Source organism: Strix aluco, chromosome 24 (assembly GCF_031877795.1).
Source record: "Strix aluco isolate bStrAlu1 chromosome 24, bStrAlu1.hap1, whole genome shotgun sequence".
Taxonomy (NCBI): domain Eukaryota; kingdom Metazoa; phylum Chordata; class Aves; order Strigiformes; family Strigidae; genus Strix; species Strix aluco.
The window spans coordinates 4,196,066-4,215,906 of NC_133954.1; the positions used below are offsets into that span (position 1 = coordinate 4,196,066).

The 19,841-nt window shown below is 54.4% G+C and overlaps 3 protein-coding genes across 3 annotated transcripts; all 3 read left to right on the forward strand.

The window, feature by feature from the left end:
* The first annotated feature begins 5,475 nt into the window (after positions 1-5,475).
* LOC141934181 (feather keratin Cos1-1/Cos1-3/Cos2-1) lies at positions 5,476-5,784 on the forward strand. Its single transcript, XM_074849519.1, has one exon. It carries the CDS (start codon positions 5,476-5,478, stop codon positions 5,782-5,784), a length of 309 nt encoding a protein of 102 aa, XP_074705620.1.
* Positions 5,785-11,856: 6,072 nt separating this feature from the next.
* Positions 11,857-12,165, forward strand: LOC141934180 (feather keratin Cos1-1/Cos1-3/Cos2-1). Its single transcript, XM_074849518.1, has one exon. It carries the CDS (start codon positions 11,857-11,859, stop codon positions 12,163-12,165), a length of 309 nt encoding a protein of 102 aa, XP_074705619.1.
* Positions 12,166-18,237: 6,072 nt separating this feature from the next.
* Positions 18,238-18,546, forward strand: LOC141934176 (feather keratin Cos1-1/Cos1-3/Cos2-1). Its single transcript, XM_074849515.1, has one exon. It carries the CDS (start codon positions 18,238-18,240, stop codon positions 18,544-18,546), a length of 309 nt encoding a protein of 102 aa, XP_074705616.1.
* The last annotated feature ends 1,295 nt before the right edge of the window (positions 18,547-19,841 follow it).

Sequence of the window (19,841 nt, forward strand, 5' to 3'; positions counted from 1 at the left end):
CAGGCCTGAGGTAATTCACGAGTTAGGACTGGTAGCAGCCACACTCAGGCTACGCACTGCAGTCCCCACTCCCTGTAAACCCAACAGCCCCAAAAGGCTCTCACGGCTTCTTTCAGGTGTCCCTCTTCCCTGTGCAGTCAACTTGCGGATTCACTATTAATGCCAACGCTTAGGTACGCTTTCCAGTGGTACTTGAAAATTTCCTGTCAGACCTTGGCATTGAGCCCCGGGTAATGCTCTAAATCCTGGCATTCCTCAGGTGACCCCCACAGGCAGCTCCATGGGTCAAGCATCTGTTGTGCCCTACGGACACGGCGGCACAGCACAGGTACCAACCCATCCATGGCAAAATCGCTGGGGATGACGCTGCCTGGACTCAGCTTCCCTGGCTCCTCAAGACCTCCGTGGCAGGGCCAGACCAAGCTCTGCTCACACCACCACTGCTCCTCACATGCAGGCCAGGGCCTTCCCAGCACTGCAGTTTTTGCTGTTCCCTGCCTGCAGTATACGTCTCGCTAGGTGAACAAGGCTAAGAAACAAAAAAGTTATTAGCCCTGCAGCACCCCATTTTCTCTGAGAAGTATGTGGGTCTTGATTGCAATACACCCTTTCAGTGAGGAAATTTTTCCTGCTATCCAATCTAAACCTCCCCTGGCACAACTTGAGGCTGTTTCTTCTCTTCCTATCGCTTGTTACTTGGGAAAAGAGACAGACACCCACCTCGCTACAACCTCCTTTCAGCTAGTTGTAGAGAGCAACAGGGTCTCTCCCCTGAGCCTCCTTTTCTCCAGACTAAGCAAGCCCTCTTCCCTCTATCATGTAGACCGTGGTTGGAGATTTCAGCAAGTGTGACTCGGAAGAGGAGAGAACGCTGCCAATGTCTTTGCCCAAGGGAACTAAACTATGGTTGGACACCCACTAAGCTGAGCATCCTTCTGGAGCAATTAGCTCGTTCATGGAAACGTGAAATTCATTTACCATCTTGTCAAGTGAAAGACCCACACCTGTCGCTTGCTCTTCAGGGGAACCAGCCTGACGTGGGCAGGAGAAATCAGCTTGGCTAGAGCCCAGACACAACTCCTCCTCGCCTTCCCACCCTTCTCCAGAAGGAGGAGGCGTGGCATGCATCCAAGGGCAAGGACAGCTCGGGCAAGTCCTCTGTTCTTCCGTCACACCTGTACAGTGCCCCGTGCAGCCCCAGCGGTCCGTTGCACAGATTTGCAGGGCTGAGGTGCCTCGCAGAGTGCACATCCCCAACTCCCATCAGACAGTCACCTCCAGGACAGCCCACAGATACCCATCGCTTGAGCGACTACTTCCCTAAGGGGACTGTGTCCCACGCAGGACCCGTGTTACAGCAAAGCAAACCAGTAAGAGGGAAAGAGAAGCAGTAGAAAAGAACAAGGAACAGAGAGAGTACAGAAGAAGGAAGCTGTTATGGCCCGACCCCAACCTCCTGTACTGCCTGTTGCCTCAGCAAAGGGACTGATTTGTTATAACCTGCTGTGACGACAAGTGGAATGCAGACTAGGAACGGGGAAGAGACATGTCTGGAGCGAAGCTTCTGCTGGGGAAGGGGCATGAAATGTGTGCTTGCCTAAGTGTTTTAAATGTTTGTCATCTTTGTTTCCCAACACCCAAACCAGTATTTCAATATTTAAAGTTCAGTTCCCCAAGTCAAGTCTCTTTTGCCTCCAACAGTAGCTGGTGAGTGATTTCCCTGTCTTTATTTTGACCCACAAGTGTTCTTGCTCTTGTTCTTGCTATTTTCTCCCCCATCCCGCTGAGGCAGGGGGAGCTAGTGAGCCGCTGTGTGGGTGCTGGACTGCTAGCTGGGGCCAGCCCAGCACAAGCACTGGGGCACATTCCCCACGAGGGCACACTTGGCCCCAGCGCCCGTGAGCCCACCATACATCTGCTGCCTTGAGCCCTCCGAGCAGGCACCTCAGCAACTGGAGAGGCTGCCTTCTTGCTCAGCGGCTCTGACGTGTCTGGCCGCGGGGCAGGGGGAAGGCAACTTCTGGAATCTTTTTGTCACTTTGCTGAGAACACGGCAGCTTTTTTGGCAGAGAAAGATGATGGATCAACAGTCTGCTGGAGATAACGTGAGAGACTTCAGCTCTAGCAGTCAAGCCGTATCTGGCAGATACATTCTGTGGATCTTACTCTACGTGTTTCTTGCCGTCCTTCTCGACCTGTGTCTTGAGTCCCCCCACACCTCCGAGAACGTTGTACCAGCGCGGCAGAAAACTGCCAGTAATAGTCTTGAACTGGCTTTGTCTTCAGCGGGGAAGGGCGGCAGAAGGCCGAGTGAACCCACTCCACTCACAGACACTGAAACTGTGTCATCCTTAACTTTGTCTTTGCTCTTTCTTCCTTTTTTCCCTTGTCATGCCTATATATAGGGGAAGGAAAAAGTTGGACAGCTTCCCCTTAGATCAGCTGCCGCAGACAAAGTCCCAGGAAAGAGGCAAATAACATCTTGATATTGTCCAGTTTTTGTCGGTCTCCGTCTTCAGAGAAGAGAAACCCAGTTTGTGTCACCGAGGATTGATATGCATCCGATTATTAACAGCGATCGCGATGAAGCCATGACAAACTTGAGCGCAATGGCAGTGTGTCTGTCTATGTGTAGGCACAGAGGTAACTTATGTCTTTGCAGAGCATAGTGCTTTGACAGCTACAAGGAACAAAAGCAAATCGATGAAGTCTCAAAATATTTCCCACAGTACCTTGTTCTTCCGTAGAGCGTAAACACTGTTGGAACTGAGAAGGCTGCAGCTTCATGCTCTACATTCTAAGGACAGCTCACAGCACCTGCGCACTAATGATGGTTCGGGGATGTGTAAAAATTGCTCCGTGGTGCATAAGCAGAACTTCCTTTGCTATGGGGATTACAAAACACTGCGTACACGTGTGCTATGTGAAACTGGAGGGGGCTTGGTCTGCACAGCGTCATTGCTGGTGTCCCAGCCTCAGCAATGGGCATTTCTGCTTGTCCCAGAAACACAAGCTTCTGCAGCCGTGGGAGTAAGAGAGTGAGGCCTTGTTCCGTACAGAGGAGCCAGGGGTGGTCCCAGAGCCCCTAGGAAGATGACCAGGCCACTAGACAGCTCTAAGCGTTCATGTCATTATTGCTCGGGTATCTGAGGACATCTCCAACCACAAAGGAGTTGCCAAACGCCCTCTACGGGAGGATGTCTGGCCCCTGAAAAGATGGGGCCATGCATACCACTGTGGCTGCAGACATGATGTTTTAGCTACCCTCGATCCAAATTACCTCCCCTTCCTGACAGGGGAGGTAGAGAGGCTGGAAAGCAGTGGGGTGGACTCCCATCAGGCTCACTGCAAGAGAAATTTGGAGAAACAGAAATGGGAGGTTCGGTGCCACCAAAGGGGCTCAGGTCCAAGAAACATCAGGAGAAGGACAAGAGGGAGCGCCCAGGAAGTGCCTGGGGAAGAGAAGAGGAAGGGCTCAAAAGTAAAAAATCACCCCAACAAAAAGGGGTGAAGGGTCTTGCTTGTAGAGCACGTGGGGGCAGTTCCTTCCTGGGCATGCTCAAAGCTCAGGTGCCAAGTTCCCCAGCAGCTCTGAGGAGCAGCTCAACAGTGACTGGAACAGAGACCCTGGGCAGTAAGCGTCCCACCACGCCACAGCCTTTTTATGCTCCTCACTGTGCCACGCTCTCAGGCCGTGAACCACAGAGCTCCTGAGCCAGCAGCAAAGTCTCCTTGGCTGCACACGCCCTGCCCGGACGTGAGCTGTTCCCAAGGACAGAGGAGCTCCCCAAGCAGTTCAGTGAAACCCAGTCTGTGCACCGTACCGGGAGCCTTGTGGAGGACGCTGGACTCAAGGAGTTAGTGAGCCGGAGAAACCCATGTCTTCTTGCTTGGCCCTTGCGCTTAAGGCTTGAGAAGCCCCGGTGCTGGCATGAGGACCACTGTAAGGGAATCTGCTGCAGTGCCCCATGCTGGCCTGTGCTGCGCACCGGCGGGTGTTATGACAGAGATAATGCCCCAGCCTGTCAGGAGAAGACGTATGGTCTGGTTTGTTACACAGAATAAACGGCACCTCCACATGAGAGGGAGGAGGAACGCCTCCACGGTCAGGATCTGCGCAGGGTGCCTTGGGAACATCTGTCGGGGCACCATCTGCTGCTGCACAGATGTGGGGTTTCCAGCATGTGAAGAGATGGAAGATTTACCCAGTATCTATATTACTTTTTAAATCTTATCTTACTAAAAGAACTTTTTGACTTTGTCACTTGTTGTGAGCAAGGTGAAAGAACCTCATGGGTCAAGATAAAGGCAGGGACATCAGTTACCAGTTATGCAAGTCATAATCATGCAAAACTCTGTATGCTCACATAAAGCCAGCATAGAGTCAAGCACAAACAAAAACACATGTGCAGGAACACAACAACAGCTGGGGACACTTCTGAGGAGATGCTGGGGACCACACTGGCAGAACCGTCCTCAGGTGCCCCAGGGAAGGACCGGGCCCCAGACATGCTCCTGGTCTCGCCTGAGGACCTGCAGACACTACACAGAGAAGGGCATGAGGCAAATGAGCCCAGCAAAATTGTCCTCAGAGCAGCGTTAGTGTTGCAGCAGGTGTCAAACCCTCCCAGCAGAAGCCCACCTGCGTGCATCAATGAGCAACCATCAGAGAGAGATGTGGGGAGCAAGAGAAAAGGATGAGGCATGTCCTCTCACATGGGAGTCCTTGGGCACACTCGGGCAAGAACCTTGAGAGCGGTACCCATTTCCTGACAACTTTGCCACAAGCCATCCCCCAGGAGTGACCCAGGTGCACATCACCTGACCGCACGGGATGCCACCAGCACTTGAGCTGAGTCTCCCGCCTGCGCTGACGTGTTTCTGCCCCGGAAATCCTTAGGGCTCTCATCCCGGCAGAAGCTTACAGAAGCCTTTGGATGGGAAAGCACGTGGCATAAGCCAGGAAATGAAAAGGCAGCCGTGCAGGAAGCCAGGACACAGCCCATACCATTAGCTGGGATGGTTTGCATTTGGCATGAGCTTGTCAGAAAATTATTACTTCCACAAAGGGTGCCTCTGGGCCTGAGGCAGTGCAGGACTACTATAAAAGACAGCCCAGCGCTCTGCTCTCTCATCCGCTTCTCTCGCCTCCTTCTCCCTGGGAATCAGGTGAGTGTGAAGCCTCTTGTCCTCCTCCTTCAAGATGAGGTCTTTCCTCCAGTCTCAGCTGATGTGGGCTGTCCTAGCCCAGGGCTGGGAGCTGCTTCTCATGGGAGAGGGAAGGGGAGAGAAGGTCTTGTGCAGAGAGGGGCTGGGACTGTGTTGAGGTGGCTCCTGGGTTTTGAGCTGGGCAGCGTACGCTGGGCCAGGAGGTGCCTTGGCTCCTCTGCGGTTGGGTGCAGTGCGGCTTCTCACGTGTCCCCGTTTCCTGCTTCCCACTACCCTCTCTCCCAGGTGCACCTCCGGCCCCGAGACATGTCCTGCTGCAACCCGTGCGTGCCCTGCTGCCAGCCCTGCGGCCCAACCCCGCTGGCCAACAGCTGCAATGAGCCCTGTGTCAGGCAGTGCCAGAACTCCACCGTCGTCATCGAGCCCTCCCCCGTGGTGGTGACCCTGCCCGGCCCCATCCTCAGCTCCTTCCCACAGAACACCGTTGTGGGCTCTACCACCTCCGCTGCCGTTGGCAGCATCCTCAGCTGTGACGGAGTGCCCATCAACTCTGGGGGCTTTGACCTCTCCTGCATTACCAGCCGCTACTGTGGCAGAAGGTGCCCCCCCTGCTAAAGGTGCTGGCAACACCCTCGGGCAAGAACCTCCCAAGACCTCAGAACATGGTGCTGGACAGGAGATAGAGCTTCGGGGCCTTGTATGAAGGGCTTCGGGCCACTCTTTCCTTCCTCCACTCTCCTCTCTCTCTCTTGCCTTGCCTGTCACCACCTCCCAACGCCAGCCGAGCAGGGACCTGGTGGACTCCCTCCTTCTGCAGGACAGGCCGACACACACCCTGCAGGAGCTCCACCGCATCTCGGTGCCTGCCCCTGGTGCTCCCTGTCAGCCACCTCCTTTCCTTCTTTAGACTCATTAAAGTTGTGCTGCATCCAAGCCTGGGCCTCCGAGTCCTCCTTCCTTCTGAGGCAACTTTTTCCGACCGCTTTTCCTTGCAGCTATGGGAGACATCCCTGGCTACGCCACAGCCAATGGCCATGAGTCAGAACATGGCTCCAAAGGGTGGCAGGAGTGGGGATGGGAAACAACAATGCCTGGGGACAGCCCCACAACCTCACCTCCCCATTCCCCTCCCCTACATTACCCGATCTGGCGTCCGTGGCCAGCGCACACGGGCACAGGCAGATGAAACAGGAACCCAGCTGCTGTCCAGACGTGCAGGCCTGAGGTAATTCACGAGTTAGGACTGGTAGCAGCCACACTCAGGCTACGCACTGCAGTCCCCACTCCCTGTAAACCCAACAGCCCCAAAAGGCTCTCACGGCTTCTTTCAGGTGTCCCTCTTCCCTGTGCAGTCAACTTGCGGATTCACTATTAATGCCAATGCTTAGGTACGCTTTCCAGTGGTACTTGAAAATTTCCTGTCAGACCTTGGCATTGAGCCCCGGGTAATGCTCTAAATCCTGGCATTCCTCAGGTGACCCCCACAGGCAGCTCCATGGGTCAAGCATCTGTTGTGCCCTACGGACACGGCGGCACAGCACAGGTACCAACCCATCCATGGCAAAATCGCTGGGGATGACGCTGCCTGGACTCAGCTTCCCTGGCTCCTCAAGACCTCCGTGGCAGGGCCAGACCAAGCTCTGCTCACACCACCACTGCTCCTCACATGCAGGCCAGGGCCTTCCCAGCACTGCAGTTTTTGCTGTTCCCTGCCTGCAGTATACGTCTCGCTAGGTGAACAAGGCTAAGAAACAAAAAAGTTATTAGCCCTGCAGCACCCCATTTTCTCTGAGAAGTATGTGGGTCTTGATTGCAATACACCCTTTCAGTGAGGAAATTTTTCCTGCTATCCAATCTAAACCTCCCCTGGCACAACTTGAGGCTGTTTCTTCTCTTCCTATCGCTTGTTACTTGGGAAAAGAGACAGACACCCACCTCGCTACAACCTCCTTTCAGCTAGTTGTAGAGAGCAACAGGGTCTCTCCCCTGAGCCTCCTTTTCTCCAGACTAAGCAAGCCCTCTTCCCTCTATCATGTAGACCGTGGTTGGAGATTTCAGCAAGTGTGACTCGGAAGAGGAGAGAACGCTGCCAATGTCTTTGCCCAAGGGAACTAAACTATGGTTGGACACCCACTAAGCTGAGCATCCTTCTGGAGCGATTAGCTCGTTCATGGAAACGTGAAATTCATTTACCATCTTGTCAAGTGAAAGACCCACACCTGTCGCTTGCTCTTCAGGGGAACCAGCCTGACGTGGGCAGGAGAAATCAGCTTGGCTAGAGCCCAGACACAACTCCTCCTCGCCTTCCCACCCTTCTCCAGAAGGAGGAGGCGTGGCATGCATCCAAGGGCAAGGACAGCTCGGGCAAGTCCTCTGTTCTTCCGTCACACCTGTACAGTGCCCCGTGCAGCCCCAGCGGTCCGTTGCACAGATTTGCAGGGCTGAGGTGCCTCGCAGAGTGCACATCCCCAACTCCCATCAGACAGTCACCTCCAGGACAGCCCACAGATACCCATCGCTTGAGCGACTACTTCCCTAAGGGGACTGTGTCCCACGCAGGACCCGTGTTACAGCAAAGCAAACCAGTAAGAGGGAAAGAGAAGCAGTAGAAAAGAACAAGGAACAGAGAGAGTACAGAAGAAGGAAGCTGTTATGGCCCGACCCCAACCTCCTGTACTGCCTGTTGCCTCAGCAAAGGGACTGATTTGTTATAACCTGCTGTGACGACAAGTGGAATGCAGACTAGGAACGGGGAAGAGACATGTCTGGAGCGAAGCTTCTGCTGGGGAAGGGGCATGAAATGTGTGCTTGCCTAAGTGTTTTAAATGTTTGTCATCTTTGTTTCCCAACACCCAAACCAGTATTTCAATATTTAAAGTTCAGTTCCCCAAGTCAAGTCTCTTTTGCCTCCAACAGTAGCTGGTGAGTGATTTCCCTGTCTTTATTTTGACCCACAAGTGTTCTTGCTCTTGTTCTTGCTATTTTCTCCCCCATCCCGCTGAGGCAGGGGGAGCTAGTGAGCCGCTGTGTGGGTGCTGGACTGCTAGCTGGGGCCAGCCCAGCACAAGCACTGGGGCACATTCCCCACGAGGGCACACTTGGCCCCAGCGCCCGTGAGCCCACCATACATCTGCTGCCTTGAGCCCTCCGAGCAGGCACCTCAGCAACTGGAGAGGCTGCCTTCTTGCTCAGCGGCTCTGACGTGTCTGGCCGCGGGGCAGGGGGAAGGCAACTTCTGGAATCTTTTTGTCACTTTGCTGAGAACACGGCAGCTTTTTTGGCAGAGAAAGATGATGGATCAACAGTCTGCTGGAGATAACGTGAGAGACTTCAGCTCTAGCAGTCAAGCCGTATCTGGCAGATACATTCTGTGGATCTTACTCTACGTGTTTCTTGCCGTCCTTCTCGACCTGTGTCTTGAGTCCCCCCACACCTCCGAGAACGTTGTACCAGCGCGGCAGAAAACTGCCAGTAATAGTCTTGAACTGGCTTTGTCTTCAGCGGGGAAGGGCGGCAGAAGGCCGAGTGAACCCACTCCACTCACAGACACTGAAACTGTGTCATCCTTAACTTTGTCTTTGCTCTTTCTTCCTTTTTTCCCTTGTCATGCCTATATATAGGGGAAGGAAAAAGTTGGACAGCTTCCCCTTAGATCAGCTGCCGCAGACAAAGTCCCAGGAAAGAGGCAAATAACATCTTGATATTGTCCAGTTTTTGTCGGTCTCCGTCTTCAGAGAAGAGAAACCCAGTTTGTGTCACCGAGGATTGATATGCATCCGATTATTAACAGCGATCGCGATGAAGCCATGACAAACTTGAGCGCAATGGCAGTGTGTCTGTCTATGTGTAGGCACAGAGGTAACTTATGTCTTTGCAGAGCATAGTGCTTTGACAGCTACAAGGAACAAAAGCAAATCGATGAAGTCTCAAAATATTTCCCACAGTACCTTGTTCTTCCGTAGAGCGTAAACACTGTTGGAACTGAGAAGGCTGCAGCTTCATGCTCTACATTCTAAGGACAGCTCACAGCACCTGCGCACTAATGATGGTTCGGGGATGTGTAAAAATTGCTCCGTGGTGCATAAGCAGAACTTCCTTTGCTATGGGGATTACAAAACACTGCGTACACGTGTGCTATGTGAAACTGGAGGGGGCTTGGTCTGCACAGCGTCATTGCTGGTGTCCCAGCCTCAGCAATGGGCATTTCTGCTTGTCCCAGAAACACAAGCTTCTGCAGCCGTGGGAGTAAGAGAGTGAGGCCTTGTTCCGTACAGAGGAGCCAGGGGTGGTCCCAGAGCCCCTAGGAAGATGACCAGGCCACTAGACAGCTCTAAGCGTTCATGTCATTATTGCTCGGGTATCTGAGGACATCTCCAACCACAAAGGAGTTGCCAAACGCCCTCTACGGGAGGATGTCTGGCCCCTGAAAAGATGGGGCCATGCATACCACTGTGGCTGCAGACATGATGTTTTAGCTACCCTCGATCCAAATTACCTCCCCTTCCTGACAGGGGAGGTAGAGAGGCTGGAAAGCAGTGGGGTGGACTCCCATCAGGCTCACTGCAAGAGAAATTTGGAGAAACAGAAATGGGAGGTTCGGTGCCACCAAAGGGGCTCAGGTCCAAGAAACATCAGGAGGACAAGAGGGAGCGCCCAGGAAGTGCCTGGGGAAGAGAAGAGGAAGGGCTCAAAAGTAAAAAATCACCCCAACAAAAAGGGGTGAAGGGTCTTGCTTGTAGAGCACGTGGGGGCAGTTCCTTCCTGGGCATGCTCAAAGCTCAGGTGCCAAGTTCCCCAGCAGCTCTGAGGAGCAGCTCAACAGTGACTGGAACAGAGACCCTGGGCAGTAAGCGTCCCACCACGCCACAGCCTTTTTATGCTCCTCACTGTGCCACGCTCTCAGGCCGTGAACCACAGAGCTCCTGAGCCAGCAGCAAAGTCTCCTTGGCTGCACACGCCCTGCCCGGACGTGAGCTGTTCCCAAGGACAGAGGAGCTCCCCAAGCAGTTCAGTGAAACCCAGTCTGTGCACCCTACCGGGAGCCTTGTGGAGGACGCTGGACTCAAGGAGTTAGTGAGCCGGAGAAACCCATGTCTTCTTGCTTGGCCCTTGCGCTTAAGGCTTGAGAAGCCCCGGTGCTGGCATGAGGACCACTGTAAGGGAATCTGCTGCAGTGCCCCATGCTGGCCTGTGCTGCGCACCGGCGGGTGTTATGACAGAGATAATGCCCCAGCCTGTCAGGAGAAGACGTATGGTCTGGTTTGTTACACAGAATAAACGGCACCTCCACATGAGAGGGAGGAGGAACGCCTCCACGGTCAGGATCTGCGCAGGGTGCCTTGGGAACATCTGTCGGGGCACCATCTGCTGCTGCACAGATGTGGGGTTTCCAGCATGTGAAGAGATGGAAGATTTACCCAGTATCTATATTACTTTTTAAATCTTATCTTACTAAAAGAACTTTTTGACTTTGTCACTTGTTGTGAGCAAGGTGAAAGAACCTCATGGGTCAAGATAAAGGCAGGGACATCAGTTACCAGTTATGCAAGTCATAATCATGCAAAACTCTGTATGCTCACATAAAGCCAGCATAGAGTCAAGCACAAACAAAAACACATGTGCAGGAACACAACAACAGCTGGGGACACTTCTGAGGAGATGCTGGGGACCACACTGGCAGAACCGTCCTCAGGTGCCCCAGGGAAGGACCGGGCCCCAGACATGCTCCTGGTCTCGCCTGAGGACCTGCAGACACTACACAGAGAAGGGCATGAGGCAAATGAGCCCAGCAAAATTGTCCTCAGAGCAGCGTTAGTGTTGCAGCAGGTGTCAAACCCTCCCAGCAGAAGCCCACCTGCGTGCATCAATGAGCAACCATCAGAGAGAGATGTGGGGAGCAAGAGAAAAGGATGAGGCATGTCCTCTCACATGGGAGTCCTTGGGCACACTCGGGCAAGAACCTTGAGAGCGGTACCCATTTCCTGACAACTTTGCCACAAGCCATCCCCCAGGAGTGACCCAGGTGCACATCACCTGACCGCACGGGATGCCACCAGCACTTGAGCTGAGTCTCCCGCCTGCGCTGACGTGTTTCTGCCCCGGAAATCCTTAGGGCTCTCATCCCGGCAGAAGCTTACAGAAGCCTTTGGATGGGAAAGCACGTGGCATAAGCCAGGAAATGAAAAGGCAGCCGTGCAGGAAGCCAGGACACAGCCCATACCATTAGCTGGGATGGTTTGCATTTGGCATGAGCTTGTCAGAAAATTATTACTTCCACAAAGGGTGCCTCTGGGCCTGAGGCAGTGCAGGACTACTATAAAAGACAGCCCAGCGCTCTGCTCTCTCATCCGCTTCTCTCGCCTCCTTCTCCCTGGGAATCAGGTGAGTGTGAAGCCTCTTGTCCTCCTCCTTCAAGATGAGGTCTTTCCTCCAGTCTCAGCTGATGTGGGCTGTCCTAGCCCAGGGCTGGGAGCTGCTTCTCATGGGAGAGGGAAGGGGAGAGAAGGTCTTGTGCAGAGAGGGGCTGGGACTGTGTTGAGGTGGCTCCTGGGTTTTGAGCTGGGCAGCGTACGCTGGGCCAGGAGGTGCCTTGGCTCCTCTGCGGTTGGGTGCAGTGCGGCTTCTCACGTGTCCCCGTTTCCTGCTTCCCACTACCCTCTCTCCCAGGTGCACCTCCGGCCCCGAGACATGTCCTGCTGCAACCCGTGCGTGCCCTGCTGCCAGCCCTGCGGCCCAACCCCGCTGGCCAACAGCTGCAATGAGCCCTGTGTCAGGCAGTGCCAGAACTCCACCGTCGTCATCGAGCCCTCCCCCGTGGTGGTGACCCTGCCCGGCCCCATCCTCAGCTCCTTCCCACAGAACACCGTTGTGGGCTCTACCACCTCCGCTGCCGTTGGCAGCATCCTCAGCTGTGACGGAGTGCCCATCAACTCTGGGGGCTTTGACCTCTCCTGCATTACCAGCCGCTACTGTGGCAGAAGGTGCCCCCCCTGCTAAAGGTGCTGGCAACACCCTCGGGCAAGAACCTCCCAAGACCTCAGAACATGGTGCTGGACAGGAGATAGAGCTTCGGGGTCTTGTATGAAGGGCTTCGGGCCACTCTTTCCTTCCTCCACTCTCCTCTCTCTCTCTTGCCTTGCCTGTCACCACCTCCCAACGCCAGCCGAGCAGGGACCTGGTGGACTCCCTCCTTCTGCAGGACAGGCCGACACACACCCTGCAGGAGCTCCACCGCATCTCGGTGCCTGCCCCTGGTGCTCCCTGTCAGCCACCTCCTTTCCTTCTTTAGACTCATTAAAGTTGTGCTGCATCCAAGCCTGGGCCTCCGAGTCCTCCTTCCTTCTGAGGCAACTTTTTCCGACCGCTTTTCCTTGCAGCTATGGGAGACATCCCTGGCTACGCCACAGCCAATGGCCATGAGTCAGAACATGGCTCCAAAGGGTGGCAGGAGTGGGGATGGGAAACAACAATGCCTGGGGACAGCCCCACAACCTCACCTCCCCATTCCCCTCCCCTACATTACCCGATCTGGCGTCCGTGGCCAGCGCACACGGGCACAGGCAGATGAAACAGGAACCCAGCTGCTGTCCAGACGTGCAGGCCTGAGGTAATTCACGAGTTAGGACTGGTAGCAGCCACACTCAGGCTACGCACTGCAGTCCCCACTCCCTGTAAACCCAACAGCCCCAAAAGGCTCTCACGGCTTCTTTCAGGTGTCCCTCTTCCCTGTGCAGTCAACTTGCGGATTCACTATTAATGCCAACGCTTAGGTACGCTTTCCAGTGGTACTTGAAAATTTCCTGTCAGACCTTGGCATTGAGCCCCGGGTAATGCTCTAAATCCTGGCATTCCTCAGGTGACCCCCACAGGCAGCTCCATGGGTCAAGCATCTGTTGTGCCCTACGGACACGGCGGCGCAGCACAGGTACCAACCCATCCATGGCAAAATCGCTGGGGATGACGCTGCCTGGACTCAGCTTCCCTGGCTCCTCAAGACCTCCGTGGCAGGGCCAGACCAAGCTCTGCTCACACCACCACTGCTCCTCACATGCAGGCCAGGGCCTTCCCAGCACTGCAGTTTTTGCTGTTCCCTGCCTGCAGTATACGTCTCGCTAGGTGAACAAGGCTAAGAAACAAAAAAGTTATTAGCCCTGCAGCACCCCATTTTCTCTGAGAAGTATGTGGGTCTTGATTGCAATACACCCTTTCAGTGAGGAAATTTTTCCTGCTATCCAATCTAAACCTCCCCTGGCACAACTTGAGGCTGTTTCTTCTCTTCCTATCGCTTGTTACTTGGGAAAAGAGACAGACACCCACCTCGCTACAACCTCCTTTCAGCTAGTTGTAGAGAGCAACAGGGTCTCTCCCCTGAGCCTCCTTTTCTCCAGACTAAGCAAGCCCTCTTCCCTCTATCATGTAGACCGTGGTTGGAGATTTCAGCAAGTGTGACTCGGAAGAGGAGAGAACGCTGCCAATGTCTTTGCCCAAGGGAACTAAACTATGGTTGGACACCCACTAAGCTGAGCATCCTTCTGGAGCGATTAGCTCGTTCATGGAAACGTGAAATTCATTTACCATCTTGTCAAGTGAAAGACCCACACCTGTCGCTTGCTCTTCAGGGGAACCAGCCTGACGTGGGCAGGAGAAATCAGCTTGGCTAGAGCCCAGACACAACTCCTCCTCGCCTTCCCACCCTTCTCCAGAAGGAGGAGGCGTGGCATGCATCCAAGGGCAAGGACAGCTCGGGCAAGTCCTCTGTTCTTCCGTCACACCTGTACAGTGCCCCGTGCAGCCCCAGCGGTCCGTTGCACAGATTTGCAGGGCTGAGGTGCCTCGCAGAGTGCACATCCCCAACTCCCATCAGACAGTCACCTCCAGGACAGCCCACAGATACCCATCGCTTGAGCGACTACTTCCCTAAGGGGACTGTGTCCCACGCAGGACCCGTGTTACAGCAAAGCAAACCAGTAAGAGGGAAAGAGAAGCAGTAGAAAAGAACAAGGAACAGAGAGAGTACAGAAGAAGGAAGCTGTTATGGCCCGACCCCAACCTCCTGTACTGCCTGTTGCCTCAGCAAAGGGACTGATTTGTTATAACCTGCTGTGACGACAAGTGGAATGCAGACTAGGAACGGGGAAGAGACATGTCTGGAGCGAAGCTTCTGCTGGGGAAGGGGCATGAAATGTGTGCTTGCCTAAGTGTTTTAAATGTTTGTCATCTTTGTTTCCCAACACCCAAACCAGTATTTCAATATTTAAAGTTCAGTTCCCCAAGTCAAGTCTCTTTTGCCTCCAACAGTAGCTGGTGAGTGATTTCCCTGTCTTTATTTTGACCCACAAGTGTTCTTGCTCTTGTTCTTGCTATTTTCTCCCCCATCCCGCTGAGGCAGGGGGAGCTAGTGAGCCGCTGTGTGGGTGCTGGACTGCTAGCTGGGGCCAGCCCAGCACAAGCACTGGGGCACATTCCCCACGAGGGCACACTTGGCCCCAGCGCCCGTGAGCCCACCATACATCTGCTGCCTTGAGCCCTCCGAGCAGGCACCTCAGCAACTGGAGAGGCTGCCTTCTTGCTCAGCGGCTCTGACGTGTCTGGCCGCGGGGCAGGGGGAAGGCAACTTCTGGAATCTTTTTGTCACTTTGCTGAGAACACGGCAGCTTTTTTGGCAGAGAAAGATGATGGATCAACAGTCTGCTGGAGATAACGTGAGAGACTTCAGCTCTAGCAGTCAAGCCGTATCTGGCAGATACATTCTGTGGATCTTACTCTACGTGTTTCTTGCCGTCCTTCTCGACCTGTGTCTTGAGTCCCCCCACACCTCCGAGAACGTTGTACCAGCGCGGCAGAAAACTGCCAGTAATAGTCTTGAACTGGCTTTGTCTTCAGCGGGGAAGGGCGGCAGAAGGCCGAGTGAACCCACTCCACTCACAGACACTGAAACTATGTCATCCTTAACTTTGTCTTTGCTCTTTCTTCCTTTTTTCCCTTGTCATGCCTATATATAGGGGAAGGAAAAAGTTGGACAGCTTCCCCTTAGATCAGCTGCCGCAGACAAAGTCCCAGGAAAGAGGCAAATAACATCTTGATATTGTCCAGTTTTTGTCGGTCTCCGTCTTCAGAGAAGAGAAACCCAGTTTGTGTCACCGAGGATTGATATGCATCCGATTATTAACAGCGATCGCGATGAAGCCATGACAAACTTGAGCGCAATGGCAGTGTGTCTGTCTATGTGTAGGCACAGAGGTAACTTATGTCTTTGCAGAGCATAGTGCTTTGACAGCTACAAGGAACAAAAGCAAATCGATGAAGTCTCAAAATATTTCCCACAGTACCTTGTTCTTCCGTAGAGCGTAAACACTGTTGGAACTGAGAAGGCTGCAGCTTCATGCTCTACATTCTAAGGACAGCTCACAGCACCTGCGCACTAATGATGGTTCGGGGATGTGTAAAAATTGCTCCGTGGTGCATAAGCAGAACTTCCTTTGCTATGGGGATTACAAAACACTGCGTACACGTGTGCTATGTGAAACTGGAGGGGGCTTGGTCTGCACAGCGTCATTGCTGGTGTCCCAGCCTCAGCAATGGGCATTTCTGCTTGTCCCAGAAACACAAGCTTCTGCAGCCGTGGGAGTAAGAGAGTGAGGCCTTGTTCCGTACAGAGGAGCCAGGGGTGGTCCCAGAGCCCCTAGGAAGATGACCAGGCCACTAGACAGCTCTAAGCGTTCATGTCATTATTGCTCGGGTATCTGAGGACATCTCCAACCACAAAGGAGTTGCCAAACGCCCTCTACGGGAGGATGTCTGGCCCCTGAAAAGATGGGGCCATGCATACCACTGTGGCTGCAGACATGATGTTTTAGCTACCCTCGATCCAAATTACCTCCCCTTCCTGACAGGGGAGGTAGAGAGGCTGGAAAGCAGTGGGGTGGACTCCCATCAGGCTCACTGCAAGAGAAATTTGGAGAAACAGAAATGGGAGGTTCGGTGCCACCAAAGGGGCTCAGGTCCAAGAAACATCAGGAGGACAAGAGGGAGCGCCCAGGAAGTGCCTGGGGAAGAGAAGAGGAAGGGCTCAAAAGTAAAAAATCACCCCAACAAAAAGGGGTGAAGGGTCTTGCTTGTAGAGCACGTGGGGGCAGTTCCTTCCTGGGCATGCTCAAAGCTCAGGTGCCAAGTTCCCCAGCAGCTCTGAGGAGCAGCTCAACAGTGACTGGAACAGAGACCCTGGGCAGTAAGCGTCCCACCACGCCACAGCCTTTTTATGCTCCTCACTGTGCCACGCTCTCAGGCCGTGAACCACAGAGCTCCTGAGCCAGCAGCAAAGTCTCCTTGGCTGCACACGCCCTGCCCGGACGTGAGCTGTTCCCAAGGACAGAGGAGCTCCCCAAGCAGTTCAGTGAAACCCAGTCTGTGCACCCTACCGGGAGCCTTGTGGAGGACGCTGGACTCAAGGAGTTAGTGAGCCGGAGAAACCCATGTCTTCTTGCTTGGCCCTTGCGCTTAAGGCTTGAGAAGCCCCGGTGCTGGCATGAGGACCACTGTAAGGGAATCTGCTGCAGTGCCCCATGCTGGCCTGTGCTGCGCACCGGCGGGTGTTATGACAGAGATAATGCCCCAGCCTGTCAGGAGAAGACGTATGGTCTGGTTTGTTACACAGAATAAACGGCACCTCCACATGAGAGGGAGGAGGAACGCCTCCACGGTCAGGATCTGCGCAGGGTGCCTTGGGAACATCTGTCGGGGCACCATCTGCTGCTGCACAGATGTGGGGTTTCCAGCATGTGAAGAGATGGAAGATTTACCCAGTATCTATATTACTTTTTAAATCTTATCTTACTAAAAGAACTTTTTGACTTTGTCACTTGTTGTGAGCAAGGTGAAAGAACCTCATGGGTCAAGATAAAGGCAGGGACATCAGTTACCAGTTATGCAAGTCATAATCATGCAAAACTCTGTATGCTCACATAAAGCCAGCATAGAGTCAAGCACAAACAAAAACACATGTGCAGGAACACAACAACAGCTGGGGACACTTCTGAGGAGATGCTGGGGACCACACTGGCAGAACCGTCCTCAGGTGCCCCAGGGAAGGACCGGGCCCCAGACATGCTCCTGGTCTCGCCTGAGGACCTGCAGACACTACACAGAGAAGGGCATGAGGCAAATGAGCCCAGCAAAATTGTCCTCAGAGCAGCGTTAGTGTTGCAGCAGGTGTCAAACCCTCCCAGCAGAAGCCCACCTGCGTGCATCAATGAGCAACCATCAGAGAGAGATGTGGGGAGCAAGAGAAAAGGATGAGGCATGTCCTCTCACATGGGAGTCCTTGGGCACACTCGGGCAAGAACCTTGAGAGCGGTACCCATTTCCTGACAACTTTGCCACAAGCCATCCCCCAGGAGTGACCCAGGTGCACATCACCTGACCGCACGGGATGCCACCAGCACTTGAGCTGAGTCTCCCGCCTGCGCTGACGTGTTTCTGCCCCGGAAATCCTTAGGGCTCTCATCCCGGCAGAAGCTTACAGAAGCCTTTGGATGGGAAAGCACGTGGCATAAGCCAGGAAATGAAAAGGCAGCCGTGCAGGAAGCCAGGACACAGCCCATACCATTAGCTGGGATGGTTTGCATTTGGCATGAGCTTGTCAGAAAATTATTACTTCCACAAAGGGTGCCTCTGGGCCTGAGGCAGTGCAGGACTACTATAAAAGACAGCCCAGCGCTCTGCTCTCTCATCCGCTTCTCTCGCCTCCTTCTCCCTGGGAATCAGGTGAGTGTGAAGCCTCTTGTCCTCCTCCTTCAAGATGAGGTCTTTCCTCCAGTCTCAGCTGATGTGGGCTGTCCTAGCCCAGGGCTGGGAGCTGCTTCTCATGGGAGAGGGAAGGGGAGAGAAGGTCTTGTGCAGAGAGGGGCTGGGACTGTGTTGAGGTGGCTCCTGGGTTTTGAGCTGGGCAGCGTACGCTGGGCCAGGAGGTGCCTTGGCTCCTCTGCGGTTGGGTGCAGTGCGGCTTCTCACGTGTCCCCGTTTCCTGCTTCCCACTACCCTCTCTCCCAGGTGCACCTCCGGCCCCGAGACATGTCCTGCTGCAACCCGTGCGTGCCCTGCTGCCAGCCCTGCGGCCCAACCCCGCTGGCCAACAGCTGCAATGAGCCCTGTGTCAGGCAGTGCCAGAACTCCACCGTCGTCATCGAGCCCTCCCCCGTGGTGGTGACCCTGCCCGGCCCCATCCTCAGCTCCTTCCCACAGAACACCGTTGTGGGCTCTACCACCTCCGCTGCCGTTGGCAGCATCCTCAGCTGTGACGGAGTGCCCATCAACTCTGGGGGCTTTGACCTCTCCTGCATTACCAGCCGCTACTGTGGCAGAAGGTGCCCCCCCTGCTAAAGGTGCTGGCAACACCCTCGGGCAAGAACCTCCCAAGACCTCAGAACATGGTGCTGGACAGGAGATAGAGCTTCGGGGTCTTGTATGAAGGGCTTCGGGCCACTCTTTCCTTCCTCCACTCTCCTCTCTCTCTCTTGCCTTGCCTGTCACCACCTCCCAACGCCAGCCGAGCAGGGACCTGGTGGACTCCCTCCTTCTGCAGGACAGGCCGACACACACCCTGCAGGAGCTCCACCGCATCTCGGTGCCTGCCCCTGGTGCTCCCTGTCAGCCACCTCCTTTCCTTCTTTAGACTCATTAAAGTTGTGCTGCATCCAAGCCTGGGCCTCCGAGTCCTCCTTCCTTCTGAGGCAACTTTTTCCGACCGCTTTTCCTTGCAGCTATGGGAGACATCCCTGGCTACGCCACAGCCAATGGCCATGAGTCAGAACATGGCTCCAAAGGGTGGCAGGAGTGGGGATGGGAAACAACAATGCCTGGGGACAGCCCCACAACCTCACCTCCCCATTCCCCTCCCCTACATTACCCGATCTGGCGTCCGTGGCCAGCGCACACGGGCACAGGCAGATGAAACAGGAACCCAGCTGCTGTCCAGACGTGCAGGCCTGAGGTAATTCACGAGTTAGGACTGGTAGCAGCCACACTCAGGCTACGCACTGCAGTCCCCACTCCCTGTAAACCCAACAGCCCCAAAAGGCTCTCACGGCTTCTTTCAGGTGTCCCTCTTCCCTGTGCAGTCAACTTGCGGATTCACTATTAATGCCAACGCTTAGGTACGCTTTCCAGTGGTACTTGAAAATTTCCTGTCAGACCTTGGCATTGAGCCCCGGGTAATGCTCTAAATCCTGGCATTCCTCAGGTGACCCCCACAGGCAGCTCCATGGGTCAAGCATCTGTTGTGCCCTACGGACACGGCGGCGCAGCACAGGTACCAACCCATCCATGGCAAAATCGCTGGGGATGACGCTGCCTGGACTCAGCTTCCCTGGCTCCTCAAGACCTCCGTGGCAGGGCCAGACCAAGCTCTGCTCACACCACCACTGCTCCTCACATGCAGGCCAGGGCCTTCCCAGCACTGCAGTTTTTGCTGTTCCCTGCCTGCAGTATACGTCTCGCTAGGTGAACAAGGCTAAGAAACAAAAAAGTTATTAGCCCTGCAGCACCCCATTTTCTCTGAGAAGTATGTGGGTCTTGATTGCAATACACCCTTTCAGTGAGGAAATTTTTCCTGCTATCCAATCTAAACCTCCCCTGGCACAACTTGAGGCTGTTTCTTCTCTTCCTATCGCTTGTTA